Raw genomic sequence first — 19604 nt, forward strand, 5'->3', positions numbered from 1 at the left:
CAGGGGGAAGATGGTTTATGTGGGGGATTGAGACAAATGGTTTGCAGAATGAAGGAATAGAAGAAATTGGAGGGATTATTGTTCTAGGGAAAGAAGAAGATGGTGTGGTAGCCGTAGGGAAGAAGGAGGGTGGCGGCAGTGGTGGAGTCCTCTGATTTGCGCTAGTGGTGGAGTAAGAAGATGAATCGCAGGGGATCAGCGAGACAACGGAGATATGGAGGAAGAAAATTGAAGACAACAATTGTAGGGTTTTTTCTACAGGTTTTGACTTTGACATCCCATATTTAAAGGGATTATAAACATACTAATTATCTACCATAGTTAAATATGCAAAGATTACTATAATACCCTTAAATGATTTATTTAATGATTTATTATTTCCTCAATTCTCATTGGTGCATACATGCACACAATAGTTGCTAGAAACATTTGAACCTAGCTCTCTCTCTCTCTCTCTATATATATATATATATATATATATATATATATATATATATATATATATATATATATAGGCTTAGGTTATTCTATTCTAACTATATATTGTGCGGATATCATATGCTATGAGAATGATAAAGAAAATATGTTGTTTGATAATATAAATACGTTCAGTCTTACATAACTATTGTCATTAACACACATTCTCACTAATTAAATCGTGTATAAGGTTATTATACACTTATTATTATTATTCTCATTTCTTACAGAATGTTTATTGGGTCGTATTTTGTCAGAATGAAAATGAGTGAAAAACGATGTGTGAGAAGAAAAATAAATAATAATTAGCAAGAATGCATGAAAATGACGATATTTTTGTAAGGTTGAACGTATTCACATTGCTAAACAACTTATTCTCTTAGTAATTCTCATAGCATATGATATCCGTACAATAATTAGTTAGAATACTTGAACCTCTCTCTCTCTCTCTCTCTCTCTCTCTCTATATATATATATATATATATATATATATATATATATATTGTTAAAAGAAAAAGAAAAAAGAAAGAAAGGGTAATTTGGTCATTTTATATGGACTAAGGACATGCAGTGCAATTCTCACAAACCACAGGGATGTAAACTATCAAATTTTAAACTTGGGGACCAAAACTGAGAATTCAACCAAACCATAGGGACCATTTCTGTAATTTACTCTAAACCAAATAAAGGCAAGACAGGTCCAGAGAGACGATCAGTCCTACATATTAGACCAGGCTTTTCTTAGACTGGTTTGACTAGACACCTGACCTAACCAGATTTTTTGGCATTATCAAGTACAACTCTTGACAGAATTTTCATATTGGTACATTTTGGATCACAAAAACAAATTCATTTAAATACATGTATGTTGCCACTGATCTTAATCACAATAACTCAAAAAAAAATTGTTCAGTGTGAGCTACAAGTTGGCATATAGTTCAGAGATCTGTGGGAATGGGTTAGTCAATACCAGTTGAAAGGATGCCATATAATCTTGACAGGGGACTTTGAATCATGTTGGATCCTAAATGTCTTTTCATGTATAGTACGTTCTTTGTCCCAGAATCCTGAGCAATCTGTTGTTTGCACCTCATCTCCTTTACCTTTTCTAGGAATAAGTGCAGCTCCAATGTAACTCTCAACTGCATCCGGATTCCGATACGTTTCTTCTAAGGAAAACGAAATCATATTGTATGATGAATTTGACCATGTGGTGTGCTTCAATGAATTAAACGAAACATATCCTATGGATGTTGTTGTTCCATTAATATATTCAGGATCCATTGCTTCATTAGACTCCTTTAGAGCCTCAAATCTAGAATCTTCATCATCAACCTTCTCCATGATGATTATAGTAACTTTCGGACATTCAATGTCGGTAACAATGTGTACTAAGAACCCACAAAAGTCATTGTACCAATTATCTGGAAGATTCAGTGTAAATGTTTTCCCCCTAACTACTACCCCCTTTGGAATCATCTGATGTTCAAGACTGAGACTGATAAAGTGATCCTCTATAGCATTTCCCTGTCCCCATGGAAAACACATTCTTATGTTAGGATTTATATAAAGATAGAAATTCAAGAGGTGGGGTAATAGTAATACCTGGAGCATGTAGTGTAGTAATATGTCACCATAAAGTTTGTTGTCCCCCAGAAGTGAGACTTTCCACAACCATTTACAGTTTGAAATATTTCCAAAGCTTTCAAGTGAGCTACAACCATCCGCTATAACAACAGCTATACTTGATGGGAGCCCTGACAATTCCGCAAGATTAAAGCAGGCTGCCAGGTTTAGCCATTTGAGCCGAGGAAGTTGCAAGAGACTAAAATTCAATCTTGAAAAATTATTTGCTGCTAGACTGAGTTCTTGTAAGTTGGGTAACTCCCAAACACAAGAGCCAATGTATTCATCTCCCAATTCACAACCACTGAGATTCAACTTACATAAGCCTTTATAAGAAAAACGTAACTCTATGTTGTTGTGAGGTAAACAAGGCTCTTCTAAACAACATTTAACACCAGGAAGATTGCTCAAACCACACCTCCAACAAGTAACCAAAGAGTTTGTAACAGATTCTTTATAGGATCCAACTTCTTTCCCACCATTATCCAATTGAAGATGTGGTATACTGCTATTGTTCTGTTGTTGGAACGCCGACGGCTTAAAATTTTGGAAACAATCTAAAAATATAAGGGTTTCGAGCTTTTTTAATTGGGTAATGTGTGGAAACAACTTAAGGCACGAAGCATCTATTATACATAAGGCAACAAGACTATCCAAGTGCCCAATCGATGGATGAACCTCTTCTAAACAATAACATTCGGTAAGTGTCAATCTTTCAAGATTCGGAAGTCCATCAAAATCTGGAGTCACAATTAGCTTCTCCAAAGCAATAAGTTCCATGTTTTTCAGATTTGGCAGATACTGTTGCATACCAGTGTTTGATTGTTAGTTAAATATCTAAAAATCATTAATAAAATTATTTTGTGAACCCAAATTTATGATATCAATGTTTTACAACAGAAATGTAGTTTTAGGTTGTAAGTTGTAACCTTACCCAAATCATAATATTGTATTTATTTCCAAGAAAACAAGGAAAATGTGTCTGTATTTAGACACACGGGGGTATTTATATGAAATGAGCTTTATATAAATACCACCAATCTGAACCGTTTATCCAGGCTACCAGGATACGGACTTCGAATTTGGATTTTGGTTATTTGGAAAATTGGATTACCTAAATACCAATTCAACAGTTCAAACCATTTAAGTTATCCAACAATTTTATACCAAACCATTATGCCCCTAACTTGGACATGAAGATTCCTACCCTACATAATGATGTTCGTCTTTAACAAGCCTTATATATATATATATATATATATATATATATATATATATATATATAATGTTCATTTAATGGTACACACATAGATGTGAAGTTTATAATTCAAGCATCACATTTATATCTAACAATTTAATCTTCACCAACAAAAAGAAGATTTTTCATACTTAACAGTTGGTTATCTATGAAAATAAAAACAAAATCAGGTTAAACAAACATAAAAAAAAACATCTACAAACTAAAGGTTAATGATGCTTTTGACGTGTTAGCTAGTTATAGAAAAACTACAATCTAATTATATAATGACACTGATAATCAGTGATATAACTTAACTATATGCTGATATACATAATAGAAACTTAAAACTAACTTATTAATTTCATCCAGTAATCAAGTAGAGAAACAATAAAAATTACCTTATAGCCTTCCCAAAGTTGTTTTTGCTTAAGACCTTGCAATCTTAGACAACACAACTCCCTTGGTGGAAAATTTTCTGGCAATGGGCGTGTAGTCTCAATACTCTCTTCAGTCCTCAAACTAATCAACCGAAGTTTTTTCATGTTTGCAGCCACATGAACAAAATGTTGTAATTCCTCATCCGTAGCATCCCAAAATTTTATTGCTTCAATATTGTCAAGTTTCTGTGATAGAGGAATAAAACAGTGTTAGGGTGGCGTTAGAGTGCTTCTGCATGCATGCATATATACATCACGAAAAGCTAGCTTAATCATTACCATCGTTGCATCCATAGCAAATATTCTAAGAACATCCTCCTTCTTCCAAAGTCTACTATGTTTGGCAGGATTGTTAGGGTGTTCCCCTCTAACAATGTAGTGTGCCATTTCTTGTATCAAATCATGCATATCAAATAGTCCATCTGAAATAGTTATAAGAGCTTTTTGTATCAACACCTTTATACCTATAACAGGATGAAAACCGCAAGCATCAAGTTTCTCCATTGTCTTGTCCTTTAACTCCCTCCTAAAAAAACATGCAATATCTAGGAACAATTCTTTCTCTATTGGTTTAAGTCCATCAAAGCTGATTTTTAACTTTTCTACAATATCAGTATCCGGGATCTCTTTTAGTCTGGCTAATGCACTCCTCCACTCATGAATGTCTTTGTCACATAGAAAAGAACCGAGAACTGTAAGTGCTAATGGAAGCCCACCAGCATAAGAAACCACATCTTCTGAAAGCAACTCATAATCTTCTATACATCTATGACCACGGGGTGCATGCTTGCAAAAGAGCTTAATAGCTTCATCATTGTTTAACAAACTAATATTGTGTATCACATTAACTTTGTGTGCAGTTAATATATGCTCATCTCTAGTTGTGATTATTATTCGACTTCCTTCACCAAACCAATCATGTCCTCCAGCCAATGCTTTTAGTTGATCAAGGTGATCAACATCATCAAGAACAATCAAGACCTTTTTATGGCGTAACTTACATATTATCAAACGTCTTCCTTCCTCGACTCTACGTACCTTCAATTTCTTTTGTTTCAAAACAACAGAGAGAATTTCTTCTTGCAATTTTTCCAAACCATTCTTTCTTGATTCCTCGCGTACATTTTCTACAAAGCAACAACCATCAAAATTGCTAGAGATTTCATCATAAATAGAAGATGCAAGAGTAGTCTTACCACCACCCCCAACCCCCCATATTCCAATCATGCGCACACCACCTGACTCAATTTGTAACTCTGATTTCAAACGTTGCATGCGGTTCCCAATCCCAATCAGATTCTCATTTGCACTTGAAGTTACTAGCTGCAACCTTTGTGAAATTGCATCAAGAATTTCTTTGATAACCTTTGATTCATGCCTGCAATACAAGAATAATTAAGAAATCCGCACACAAAAGAGGTAATTTGTTTCATGCTGCATGAAATAAAAAAGGGGGTTCTAAACACCCTTTATATTTCAGATCTAAAATAGAAGCTGTAAAGTTAATATCAAAGTAGTTTGCAACAATTATCCTAGGAAACATCAAATAGTTTCATATAGCAAAAAGTGAAGCAATATGGATTTGTTGTTGTTGTTGCTTGAACGAAGGCGTTATGTATGAAATTAGAATTAGAACTCAAAGAAGTCCATGATAATTTAATTCAATTTGCTAGACTGATCAATTGATCTAGTCAAGCCTCTCTTTATCAAGGTCATCAACATCATCATGAATAATTAAGACATTTGTATAAAAAGCTTATAAGATAAGAATATAAACGTGTTATGTGTAGACCACACATATATTAAACATAGAAAGTAAAAAGCTGGAGAAGACATACCCGTTGGCAATGTGCTTGGGTTCCCATCCAGAAAGGTTACTTGCATCCACAAGTGCTTTTCTCCAAGACTCAACTTTGGTTTCGTTCTCCAACCAATGTTTAACAAATGCTTCTCCATACTTTCGTTTCTGTTTTCGCACTTCAAAGGGATCCACATCATAAAATATGGGCATAACGATTTGGCCTTTTGTATCTTTGCATTTCATAATACATTCAAGTTCATCTAAGCACCATGAAGAATCTGCATAGTTTTCAGAGAATATGATGACAGCAATTTGAGATTCTTCTATAGCTTTCATAAGGGATGGACCAATCGATTCGCCCCGAGGAAGTGTTTCGTTGTCCTTGTAAGTATAGATCCCTTGTTGTTGAAGAGCTGAATAGAGATGATCCACAAAAGTCTTACGAGTATCTTCTCCTCTAAAGCTAAGAAAAACATGGTACTTCCATGATTGAGAAGAAAAGGCCAGAGCAGAAGGAGAAGATGAAGATGCCATGGATGTGTTGATTTGTTGAGATAGAATTTATGTGGTTTGAGCACCTCAACGAAATGAAATTTATAACGAGAGATGTGATTTCCAATAAAACCTGTTATCATGTAGAAAAAATCTTGTCACAACTCATAATTGAAGTAACATGTTCCCATGTAGAAAATCTCATAACTAGTCCTTACATGTTCTTTTTCATTTTTTGGTCGTAAAAATTCCTTTGAAGTCTAATACAAGTGACAATTTTTAAAGATAGGCATGAATTGATTTAGGTCAAGTGAGTTAGATTTTTCAGAATCACATTATACAAACTAATGTTTTACTCTGAATTCTACATTGACATTTTTCTTATAAGATGAGGAAATTTCCCAGAAAAAACAAAATTTAGTTTAGCAGACTCCCTTTCTAAACTCTTTACTTTGCAAGCCTACACTTCGCTTTCCACAAGATCTGTTCCTTAATTTCTTCTTTCTACTTGAATATATTTGAGTATGTGGATACCTTTCCTCCACCATTTGACTATTCTCTCTTTTAGTTCTCTAGATCGGTTAACCACGGAGTGAAAATAATGAAAAGGTATCTATAATTTCCTTGTATATTTACTCAAGTTCTAGGGTTTCAACATGTAGCCACCACACTTCTTACATTGTACATTCTCACCCCAAAATTTGTTTCATCAGTTATGCTATTTGCCAAATAACTTATACCCCCAACTTTCAGCATTTACTCTACATACATATTTACCACTATCTGACATACCCTTCCCCACATTAAATACAGATTTCACCAATTATCAACTTGCGCCATATTTAAATAATTAGCATTTCAAATTCCCAAAATATAAGCCTTCAAGATTTCTAATTTGATGTTAACATCTATCTCTAATAGTACATATATAGCCTTCAAGATTTCTTCACTATATTACAAATTTTACAACAATACCATGTACTTAAACGAGCTCTTTCATCACTAACTCGACTCGATTTGAAGCACCATAATTATTAATCAGTATATGACTAGTTCTTTGATCTAATTATAATGTTATGTACTAATAATGAATTTCCCAAGTATTTGGAGCTTAAACGTAGCAATACACGGATTTAAATAGTGACAGGCATACTTCGATTGCTCAACAAATACACAGCAATGAACAACAGATAAATCCCCCTGTTTGATTTTCTTTTTGTATCCACAACACGTGCATACAGCAGTAGACTCTTTTTACTTCATATTCCATTCTTTTATAACATAAACATCATGTTAACTTCAAATATTGTTTAATTTGATATCTAACTGCACTAATTCCCAAACTTATCAACGTTGACAAAATTAGGTCAAAATGTCTTTCTCACATCCCGGATTGACATTTTTCTTTAATTCACTGATAAATTTTACTCAATAACTTAGCATAAAACTTCATTAACTCTTCCATTTCCTTCGTCATAACATAATTCATTAATTTATTAGTTCGAGGAAAGATACCTCAAATTCCCAGCAACGCCATTCTTTAGCCGACACCCTTTCTAAGTTCTTTACTTTGCAAGCTTATACTTTGATTTCCATAGGATGTATTGCTTAATTTCTTCTTTCGACTTGAATCGATTTGAGTAGGTGGGTACCTTTCCTCGACTGTTTTCTCTCAATTATTCTGATCTGTTACAGTTAACGAGGGAGTGAAAATAACAAGAAACGGACTAGAATCCCCTTATATAGTTAATCATATTTTTCATTATTAGCCATCACACTTCTACACATTATCACCTCAAAACCCTTAACATATGGAGAAAAACATAAAACTAGCATAATGAGGAAAAAGTTTTTAACAAAATAAATATCTTTTTGACATGCTGTATAAATGACCACATACTTGGTTATTGTCATCAAAGCCACAAGATTTATAAATGACCACATACTTGGTTATTGTCATCAAAGCCACAAGATTTATAGCTCCGTTTGCAATTTATCATAACTTTTTTGTTACTCTTTTGCCATTAATTATAGGCTTGAACAACATGGTCTACTTTACCATTCAAATTTTCATCATTCTTCAATCACACACACATACTCTCTCTCTCTCTCTCTCTCTCTCTCTATCTCTCTATCTCTCTCTCTCTCTACCAACCCCCAATAATCAAAATCTTATAAGGGAAGTTGAAGCCACGTACAACTTTAAATTTAAGTGGTAATCACCTTAGTACATTCATCTGTTGAGTTCATTATACTAAGGACTTTCTTCATCTTAGCAACCCATTGGTTCATTATCTTGAACTTTTTGGTCAGCCGCATCTTAAGTTTAATGATCTTCTGTGTGTCGGAACTAACATTCAACATGACATCAAAATTCAACACGAGGATGATGTAGGAAGAGCTAAAGTTTTTCAGGCAACAACCGTGATTAACCTTAAGTCTCCTAAACTCGATCCTCTTCATGAAGTTATCAAACTTTAAGTACCTCTACACTTAGAATTTTGCTTCATATCATATAGATTTTTCTTCTTCTTAAACAGTAGTTTTTTCTTACCAGCTCTAAGAGCACTCTTTAGTTGTGTCTTCCAGATGTCTCTTTCTAGGTTGTCATCAAGGAGATCTGTTGTAACACCCAGTTCAGGTAAGCATTTCATCTAGTTTAAATTTGGAAGTTTCACCCGGCTCACGATTAGAGTAATGTTTGTCACGTCGTGAGGGGAATATTGAAACCCACATCACCTTTGGGTTCACGACGTGAGCACATATGGCTCACGACGTGAGGCTAGTCTGAGAGGAAAACCCTAATTTTGGGGGTTTTAATTCGTATTTAAAGGAAGGGATGGTTAGGGTTAGCCCACCCATAGCCAAGAAGAAGAGGAAGGGCATCTAGTCATCATTTATGAATTCAAGCATCATCATCAATTTTCACACCTTATAGACCTCTGTGAGTTCAAAAGTTCGTTGTTTTATGAGTTTATAGGCTTGGATCTACATTTGTATGCTTTATCCTTCATATTCAAGATGATGTAGTGCTTGGGATCAATAAAGTTGCCAACTTTATGGATCTCCAGTGTCCCTTGAGTAGTATAGATGCTATATCTGGAGTATGGTTGAGTTTTAAGACACTTGCATGAGATTTGGAATCATTTCACCCTTTTGTTCCCTAGTTAGTGTTCGGGACATGCATGTCGAAAAAGCCATGATTTTTATTAAGCTTTTCTGTCCAGATCATCCTCATGACGTGGGCGCTTGGGTGTCACGACGTGAGGATGATGTTCCTCGACCATTTTGTCTTATTAGGTCACAACGTGACCACTAAAGGCTCACGGTGTGACAAGTGGATGTCGGACTTTTGAGTGTGGATTTGACTTTAACCTTTGAGCAAGGATTTAACCAAGTTTGAATCAGGGGTATTTTGGGTAATTTGAGTAGTAAATTGAGTTGGGTCACTGTTATTGTATAGGTAATCAGTAGAGTCGGTATCCGGAGAGGTGATTTCTTCAGCTATCATTTCACACTGTGAGGTGAGTTTTCCTCACTGTACCTGTAGGTCGAAGGCACCAATGTCGGCCCACTAGATTTCCATATCCTGGTATATTGGATTATTGATATGATGAGTATGTGTTAGATTGGTAGATTTGTATGATTACCTGTGTTCACTGAGTATGTGTTAGATTGATAGATCTGCATGATTACTTGTTTGCTATTTGTTGATTTTATGGTATATTTCAACATGTGATGATTGTTGGGTTGAGGCGGTCCTGCTTTGTGTTGAAGGCCGAGATACCCAAGGTGGTTCAGATAGGCTGTAGGCCCTACGTGGCGGTCCAATGAGGCCGAAGGGCCGTAGAACAGTCCAGATAGGCTATAGACCCTACGTGACGGTCTAGTCAGGCTGAAGGCTCATGTATGCATGTGGTTATCTGTTTGGTTGTGTGTGGTACTTGGGCAAACTCGCTAAGAATTGGCTTACAATTTCAGTTTATTGTTTCAGGTACTTCAGGATGATCGTGGGAAAGCGAAGACGTGATCGTGCACACATCCTCTCGATATTATGATAATGGATTTTGGGATACTCTTATTTTTATTACTTCTCTTGGAAACACTATTTTGTAAACAATTATGGTCTATGGTTTGGAAAAAATTGAAATTTTTACTTTGATTTTTTTGGGATGTTACAATTTGGTATCAGAGCCATGGTTTGAGAGAATTGGATGAACATTCATATGAATCCAGACTCAAACTGAGGATCTGCAGAAGTTTTTATATTGTTTCCCAAATGACTTTCAAAATTGTTTTCAAAAGTAACTAAGGAAGGATGAGATGTGTATGATCAACTGAAGCAAGAAAGTATACCCTAAGATACCAACACTATTATTTGTTATTGATGAGTATGATAGTACTGCATGCTAGTGATAGCCTCGGGATCTTCAGGAATTGCATGATAGAATTGTCTGATGTATGATGCATGATAGCCTAAGAGGATTTTTGTATGAAATTGATATCATTATTGTGGTTGCTTAGTGTGTGCATTATAGTTGTACATAATTAAGATTCTATAGTGTGAGAATATTTGACTTAGCCTTATTTCATGTTCTTGTTTGATGAAGGGCTTAGGTTAGGGTCAAGTATTCGACTGTCTATATGATCCAACATTATGTATGATTAGCACACACGAGCGACTACGGGAAGGGTGGAAGTTTCATGAGTGAGAATGTGAGTAGCCGGCCAGATGAGAATTTATTTGCCACTCTCGAGATAGTGAGGATAGGATATATGCATATCTTAGTTGTCAATTTATTATCGGGTAGTTTGTGATGATCCAATGAGACAAGTACGGGTACGTGTGGAAGGTACTATGGACACATACTACTGGAAGCACAGGACCAGTATGCGTAACAAGGGAGTCACGAACCCCGAGGAATCTAGCCTCTCTGTGCTAATTATATTGTATGAATCGTAGAATTTTCTGAAGTATTTTTGGGTTCATTTTCAGTATGGTGTACACGAGAGGATCCGGTTCCGGAGCTGATGGCCATGATACGCCAAGATTGACAAATGACGACATCCGTGATTTGATTGCTACTGAGGTAGTTGTTGCTGTTTGGGGTGCCATCCTCGAGGTCTTCGGGTCTGTCAAGACCATTCTACTTGAGCTATTTGATGAGCGGTATACCTATGTGTTTAAGGCTGCTACTGCTGCAACCACCATAGCCGTTGCCGCTGTGGGAGGTAGAGGAGGAGGTTCATTTTAGTATCGGGACTTTAGTAACACGAAGCCTCCCGGAGTTTGACGGGGTCAAGGACCCGATCATGATGATGAGATGGTTATCTGATGTGGAGGGCTGTTTTTTCACGTGTCCATGCCCAGATGAACAGAAGGTCAAGTGCGCCCTAAACCTTCTCCGATTAGGGGCGAAGGATTAGTGGAATTTGGTGACTAGCTCATACACCCCCAAACAGAGGTTTGCTCTTACCTGGGAGTAGTTCTCGGAGATGTTTCATATGAGTTTTGTTCCCCTGGTGGAGAGGGAAAGATTGACCCATGAGTACCTGGATCTGAGCAGACGACTGAGACGGTGACGGAGATCACCAAGATGTTCATGGAGAGGGCTCTTTTCTACCCTGAGTTTTCAGTTATTGAGCAGGCCCAGATGACCGTACTTGAGCATGCTCAAGATGGATATCCGTCAGTTTGTGTCTACCCAACGACACAACACCCTTGTTGAGCTTCAAGTCACCGCAAGGAGGCGAGTGATTGAGATAGAGACCCATGTGAGGGAGCAGCGTGAGACTTCGATTCAGTCCCAGCCTATAGCGAATCAATTCAAGCCCATTGATTCACGATCAAGAGGCCAGAAGGGCTGCACTTGTGGCAAGTGTGGAAAGGTTCATGATGAAGTATGTCGATCTTCTTCTTTAGGATGCCACAAATGTGGAAATGAGGGGCACTATGCGAGGGAATGTCGCTAGCAGGCCCCATGAGTACCAGGATTTGTTACCATTATGATCATGTGGGCCACGTGAAGGCCCATTGTCCCTTGCTTACTGCCAGGCTGGTGTAGTCTCCAGCCCCGGCTACTTTGAGGACACAGATGGATGTCAGGGTAGGACAGAGCCCTCGACGGCTCGTGGTCGAGTTTGACCCGCTCACAACTGAGGAAGTCAGGGCGGTGTCGGACGTTGTTACTGGTATGTTTTTATTTATTATTTTGTCGATTATTTTTATGGTGTGCTTATATTTATGATTCTTTTAGGTACCTTATTAGTGAACTCATTGCCTGCTATAGTGCTTTTTGACTCGGTTGCGAGTCATTCTTTTGTATCCCAGTCTTTCAGCAATTATTTTAATTAATGAAGCTACTATACATACTGGTAGTAACCAGGGTTTTCACAACAGAACATTTTATACATACTAGTGATAGTCAGGGCTTTCGTACTTGTAGATCATGGTAACAAACTCATACATTAAAAAATCCTGGATTTTCTTGGAAACATATAAACATTTTCACTGATTCATTAACAGGTTTTCATCACAAAAACATGCTTATGAACTCACCATCTTAATGTTGATACTCTTTCAAAACAGCTTGTATTCTCAGGAAATCAATAGGCAGGTACCTCGGCAGACTTTTGAGAAGGTGGAGCGTATAGAGTCACGTCTTTTACATTTTGTTATACTTTTGATGTATATAAATATGAATCAAACAGATGTAAATACTTTATATATATTCAATGTAATGGTTTTTGTTTACTTTGATTACTATGATGCAATTGTTGTGATACTACATATGACGTCATCCACCCCCGAACGTTTCCGTCGTTTCGGTTTGGGGGTGTGACATATAGGGACATTGAGAGGCAAAGGAGGCTGATAGAAATGAGGTCCAAAGGTTATAAGGCCTCTTTTGGTAGCCTCTTAATTTGAAACTTAAGAGGAAGTCTCTTAATTTTTAAGATCGAGGCTATTTGGTAACATCTGAATTTATCACTCTGAATTTGTAAAATTCCTCTTAATTTTTAAGATCTTGGGACATGTCTGAATTAAAAAAAGGACGCGCATTTCAATAAACGTAAAACTGATGAAATCGATACAATCATACGGTTTCCATACTTTTATAAAATATTTGGATATTTTATCCCTTTTTGTATTATGCTGAGCATAAGGGAAGTTTTCAACATAATCGTAGAGTTTTCAATGTAAAACATGAACTGAATACATTAACGAACACATAAACTATAATAGGTATTGTTTATGGAACAATTATCTTATCAATGGACAAAACTTAGATTCAATGCGATCAAACATATAAACTATATAAAGTGTAATTATGAGACATGTAGACAGCAAGTTAAATTCAATGGATTCATTTTATTCTACATCTGATCGTTAGTATAGCATTTTATGAGTGAGCATTCTTTGCGTACTTACTTAAGTACTAACAAAAGTCCTGAGATTATAACCAGAGTCTCCTTGCGGGGGAATGTGAGTTTGTGTATAGATCTATATGGGATTGACAATCCCGCACCATAAATGTTAGCTACAGTTAGGCCGGCAGGCCTGGGTGACAGAGTCATTTCGATTCCGACACCTGAAGAAGGTCGTTCAGGCAATTCAATGGTCAAGTATGGTTATAACAACTCATAAATTTGGTACTAAATAATACGATTAATGTATCAATGGTAATAACTTCAGTTAGTTTTATTTTAATTAATGAAGCTACTATACATACTGGTAGTAACCAGGGTTTTCCCAACAAAACATTTTATACATACTGGTGATAGTCAGGGCTTTCGTACTTGTAGATCATGGTAACAAACTCATACATTAGAAAATACTAGATTTTCTTGGAAACATATAAACATTTTCACTGATTCATTAACAGGTTTTCATCACAAAAACATGCTTATGAACTCACCAGCTTAATGCTGATACTCTTTCAAAACTGCTTGTATTCTCAGGAAATCAATAGGCAGGTACCTCGGCAGACTTTTGAGAAGGCGGAGCGTATAGAGTCACGTATTTTACATTTTGTTATACTTTTGATGTATATAAATATGAATCAAACAGATGTAAATACTTTATATATATTTAATGTAATGGTTGTATTTACTTTGATTACTATGATGCAATTGTTGTGATACTACATATGACGTCATCCACCCCCGAACGTTTCCGCCGTTCCGGTTTGGGGGTGTGACAGATTGGTATCAGAGCTATTGTTTATAGTGAACTAAGTATACTGAACCTTACATGGTATACAACTATAAACACTAAAGGGGCCGAAGTGCTCTGAAACTAAAAGTATACTTTAAAAATACAAGTATTTTTACAAGAAGTATATAAGTATACATACGTAAAAAAATCTATAACATAGTAAGAACTACATAAAAGTATTTAGGACGAGTTGGACACTACGGTTAAACCTGGATAGTTATGTAGTCATATGTGGGGCCAATATAACCTGATCAACTATATTTGTCCAAGATATGACCAACATGTGTTTGGGAGTGACTATCGTATGCGACAAGATTAAAACTCACCAACCCTCATACTAATGAAACATATAGTTAAAATACTATAGGAGTATTTTATGATTCTATAACATTACATAAGTAGTACTAACCCTCACAAATGAAAGAATTGCAATTCCTTGTTTATGTTAGTATCTATCATTGTAAGTCTCTATTATCGTTGTAGGATTAAGATATATCTCACTCGAAATTATTCGATTCATGATCGTATAGGAGGCTTATCGTCATTTTTCCCCTTGTATCTTTTAGAGAAAGATGCCTCCCAAGAAGAGACCCAACAGGAAGACCAATGATCCTCCGCCGCCACCACCTCCTCAGTTCGATCCTGCCATGTTTCAGGCGACAGTTACAGCCGTTATGGCTGTTGCAATGGTACAAATAAATCCTGGTGGTTCCAGCGGATCAGGAGGTGGTACTCATCCCCAAAATCTTGACGGCAGTCAGGGACACCCGAAGGAGTGTTCCTATAAAGATTTCATGAATGCAAAGCCTAAATCTTTCGACGTCAATGGAGGAGTCATTGCCTTAACCCGGTGGTTCGAGAAGATCGAATAGATTTTCGAGATTTGTACTTGTTTTGAGGCCAACAAGGTGAAGTTTTCTGCCTGCACCTTCACCGACAGAGCATTGACTTGGTGGAATGGTCGAGTCAAGTCCTTAACCCTACCAGTAGCAAATACCATGGGTTGGGAGAGTTTAAAGGAACTCATGCTTGCTGAGTACTGACCAAGGGGCGAAATGCAGAAATTGGAGCACGAGCTCTGGAACCTAAAGATGAAGGGTTCCGACATTGCTACCTATACAGCTAGATTCTGCGATCTGACTCTTCTCTGCCCGGGGATGGTTACCCCGGAATGCAAGAAGATAGAGAGGTACATTTGGGGATTGACGCCCCCAATTCAAGGAAATGTCCTGGCTGCTAAACCTTCCACTTTCGACAGCGCCAAATGTTTAGCACAAACTCTTATAGATCACGGGGTTGATCTTGATGCAGTAGCAGTCGTTCCCGAACCACCAAAGGAGAGTGGTGGGAAGAAAAAGTTATGGAACAAGCGTAAAGGCCAGTCTTCACAGGAGCCCTCCAAGAAACAATAAGTAGTGGCAGTTCATGCCGCTACCACTCCTGCTGCTGTTCCCATTACTCCAACAACTCCCAACCGTTATGCTGGAAATCTGCCCTTGTGCAACAAATGCAACTTCCATCATCTGGGAGTTTGTAGAGAGATGCAATGTAACAAGTGTGGCAGAAAGGGGCACACAACACAATTCTGCAAGACACCAGCTCAACCAACCAACCAGGCTACTGAGGCGGGTGTTAGCCAAGCCTGCTATGGCTGTGGGGAGGTCGGACATTTCAAAAGGAAATGTCCCAAGGCAACAACTGCTGGCAACACGAGAAAGGTGCTAGCAATGGGCCAGGAGGAGGCAGTTACTGATCCCACCATCGTTTCGGGTACGTTCCTCCTCGACAACTCTTATGCATGTATTCTTTTCAATTCTGGTGCGGAGAGAAGTTTTGTTAGTCATGCATTTAAACATCTACTCAAGCGTAAATCCCAACATTTAACTGAAACATTCATCGTCGAGATGGCTAACGGAAAGAAAGAGAGTACTAACAACGTATTCATAGGTTGTACCCTTACTCTAAACGACCATTCCTTCCCCATCGACCTTATGCCAGTTTCCATAAAAAGTTTCAATGTCATCATCGGCATGGATTGGTTGAGCCGCAATCATGCTGATATCCTTTGTTATGAAAAATCCATTCGTCTCAATCTGCCCTCGGGCGAAGACCTTATTATTTATGGTGATAAACTCAGCTCAAACCTTCGCATCATTTCATGCATCCAAGCCCAGAAATATCAGCGAAAGGAGTGCCATGCATTCCTAACCCATGTCGTTAACGAAAAGTAGGAAGTTAAAGACCTCGAGAGCATCCCCGAAGTCTGCAACTTTCCTGATGTCATCCCCGAAGATCTTCCTGGAATCCCTCCCGAGTGCCAAGTCGAGTTCCGTATCGACTTAATTCCCGGAGCTACTCCTGTAGCTAAATCCCCATATCGTCTAGCGCCGACAGAAATGCAAGAGTTATCCAGCCAGCTCAATGAGCTACTCAGCAAGGGATTCATTAGACCAAGTTCCTCACCCTGGGAGCCCCGATCTTGTTTGTGAAAAAGAAGGATGGATCCTTTCGGATGTGCATAGATTATCGTGAACTGAACAAACTTACCATCAAAAACCGGTATCCCCTACCCAAAATCGACGACCTCTTCGATCAACTCTAAGGAGCCGGCTATTTCTCAAAGATAGACCTGAGATCAGGGTACCACTAGTTGCTAGTCCATGAGAGTGATGTTCTCACGACAGCATTCTGAACTCGCTATGGTCACTACGAGTTTGTGGTAATGCCCTTTGGTCTAACCAATGCACCCGTAGTATTCATGGATCTGATGAATCGGGTGTGTCGCCCTTTCCTAGACAAGTTCGTGATAGTGTTCATTGATGACATACTTATCTACTCTCGGAGTGAGGAAGATCATAGACAACACTTGAGGCTAGTGTTAGAAACACTAAGTGCGGAGAAACTTTATGCAAAGTTTTCAAAGTGTGAATTCTGGATTAGAAAAGTAACTTTCCTTTGTCACGTGGTTAGCGAGGAAGGCATACACATGGACCCTTCCAAAATCAAAGCGATTGAGAATTAGTCAGCACTGAAGACGCCCACAGAAATCCGTCAATTCTTGGGTCTCGCTGGCTACTATCACAGGTTCATCCAGAATTTCTCCAGGATTGCTAAGCCTTTAACCACCCTGACGCAGAAAGGTGTACCCTTTAGTTGGGGAGAAAAGCAAGACACTGCGTTCCAAACATTGAAGTAGGCTCTATGTAGCGCACCTATCATGTCTCTGCCTGAAGGAACAGAGGAGTTTGTTGTCTACTGCGATGCATCCAATCAGGGCCTAGGTTGTGTGCTCATGCAGCGAGGAAATGTTATTGCCTATGCCTCGAGACAGCTGAAAGCACACGAAGTCAATTATACAACTCACGATTTGGAGTTGGGAGCAGTGGCCTTTGCGTTAAAGATCTGGAGACATTATCTATACGGAACCAAGTGCACTGTCTTCGCTGACCATAAGAACCTACAACATATCTCTGATCAGAAAGAGTTAAACATAAGGCAACGGCGATGGGTAGAGCTACTTAGTGATTATGAGTGTGAAATACGCTATCATCCCGACAAGGCCAATGTGGTAGCGGATGCCCTCAGCCGGAAAGAGTATTCAGGTCGTAAAGTGAAGGCACTGACAATGACCATCCATTCCTATCTGTCCGCTCAAATCAGAGAGGCTCAGCTGGAAGCCTTAAAACCAGAGAACATGTCAGATGAAGCCTTGAGTGGAATGGAAAAGAACTTGGAGATCAGAGGAGACGGAGTTTACTATTTCATGAACTGGATCTGGACCCCAAAATTCGGCGGTTACAGGGAGGTTGTCATGAACGAAGCTCACAAGACTAGATACCCCGTTCACCCAGGTTCGGATAAGATGTACCTGGATCTCAAAAAGCTCTATTAGTGGTCGAACATGAAAGCAGAGATCGCTACCTTCGTTGGCAAGCGCCTGACTTGCGCCAAGGTAAAGGTAGAATATCAAAAGCCCTCAGGTCTACTTTAGTAGCCAGAAATACCTGAGTGGTAGTAGGAAATTATTACGATGGATTTCATCACTAAGTTGCCCAAGTCGCCGAGTGGGTACAATGCCATCTGGGTAATTGTCGACCGATTGACCAAATCCGCCCACTTTCTGCCAATCAAAGAAACATTCAAAATGGAGAGACTGACACGAATCTACATCCAAGAGATAGTTTGTCTGCATGGTGTGTCTGTGTCCATTATCTCCGATCGGGATAGCAGATTCACCTCGAGATTATGGGAATCATTGCAGAAGGCTCTTGGAACTAGGCTGGATATGAGCACCGCTTACCATCCACAGACTGATGGGTAGAGTGAGAGGACCATTCAGACATTGGAGGACATGTTGAGAGCCTGTGTCATCGACTTTGGCAAGTCGTGGGACACCCATTTTCCCTTGGTCGAGTTCTCCTACAACAATAGCTACCATACCAGCATCAAGGTTGCGCCATTTGAATCCCTCTATGGTCGTAAGTGCAGATCCCCTATGTGATGGGCTGAGGTGGGTGACACGCAGCTAGCTAAAGGTCAAGTCCCCGGTAGCACTCTCACAGGCCCAGAAATCATCCGAGAAACTACAGAAAAGATCATACAAATCCGGGAATGACTAAAAGCTTCAAGAGATAGACAAAAGAGTTACGCCGATAAGAGACGAAAACCTTTGGAGTTCTAGGTTGGTGACCATGTTCTTTTGAAGGTCTCACCCTGGAAAGGCATGATACGCTTTCGAAAGCGTAGAAAGTTGAATCTGAGATACATAGGACCATTCGAGATCCTCGCTAGGGTAGGTCCCGTAGCATACAAACTTCGTTTACCCCAAGAGCTTAGCAATATCCATCCCGTCTTCCACGTCTCGAACCTTAAAAAGTGTCTATCCGACGAAACACTTGTGATCCCTCTTGATGAGATCGAGATCAATGAGAACCTTAATTTCGTGGAAGAACCAGCCAAAATCATGGATCGAGAAGTCAAAAGAACAAAACAAAGTTGCATACCGATAGTGAAGGTCCGCTGGAACACCAAGCGGGGACCTGAATTCACTTGGGAGCGCGAAGATTCAATGCAACAGAAGTATCCTCATCTCTTTCCGAGTCCATGATTTGTATTCTATGTTTGAATTTCGGGACGAAATTCCCTCTAACGGGGGGATGATGTGACAACCCGAACCTTTTTCCGTTACCGTTAGCCAATTTCTGTTAATAAAATTTGAATTTTATTTAGTTCCGTCAAATTCTTATGATATGGAAAATCATTTAGGTTATATAATTGAATTTTCTTTTATGAGTCGGAACCAAAATCACGCGA

General features: G+C 38.5%; 1 protein-coding gene across 2 annotated transcripts; it reads right to left on the minus strand.

Annotated features, from left to right (window-relative positions):
- Positions 1 to 1280: 1280 nt before the first annotated feature.
- LOC145132100 (TMV resistance protein N-like) lies at positions 1281 to 7763 on the minus strand. 2 transcript variants are annotated; one of them, XM_079066751.1, is made up of 7 exons: positions 7589 to 7763; positions 5619 to 6206; positions 4977 to 5158; positions 4060 to 4907; positions 3742 to 3966; positions 2083 to 2904; positions 1281 to 2004 (listed from the first exon to the last, which is right to left on the minus strand). In XM_079066751.1, exons 2-7 carry the CDS (start codon positions 6113 to 6115, stop codon positions 1441 to 1443), a joined length of 3138 nt encoding a protein of 1045 aa, XP_078922877.1. In that variant the 5' UTR covers positions 6116 to 6206; positions 7589 to 7763; the 3' UTR covers positions 1281 to 1440. The 2 variants fall into 2 exon arrangements, with proteins under 2 accessions (XP_078922877.1, XP_078922876.1); XM_079066750.1 differs by having other exon boundaries at positions 4060 to 5158.
- Positions 7764 to 19604: the final 11841 nt, after the last annotated feature.

Source organism: Lactuca virosa, chromosome 8 (genome assembly GCF_052849685.1).
Source record: "Lactuca virosa cultivar CGN04683 chromosome 8, Lactuca_virosa_CGN04683_v6, whole genome shotgun sequence".
Taxonomy (NCBI): Eukaryota; Viridiplantae; Streptophyta; class Magnoliopsida; order Asterales; family Asteraceae; genus Lactuca; species Lactuca virosa.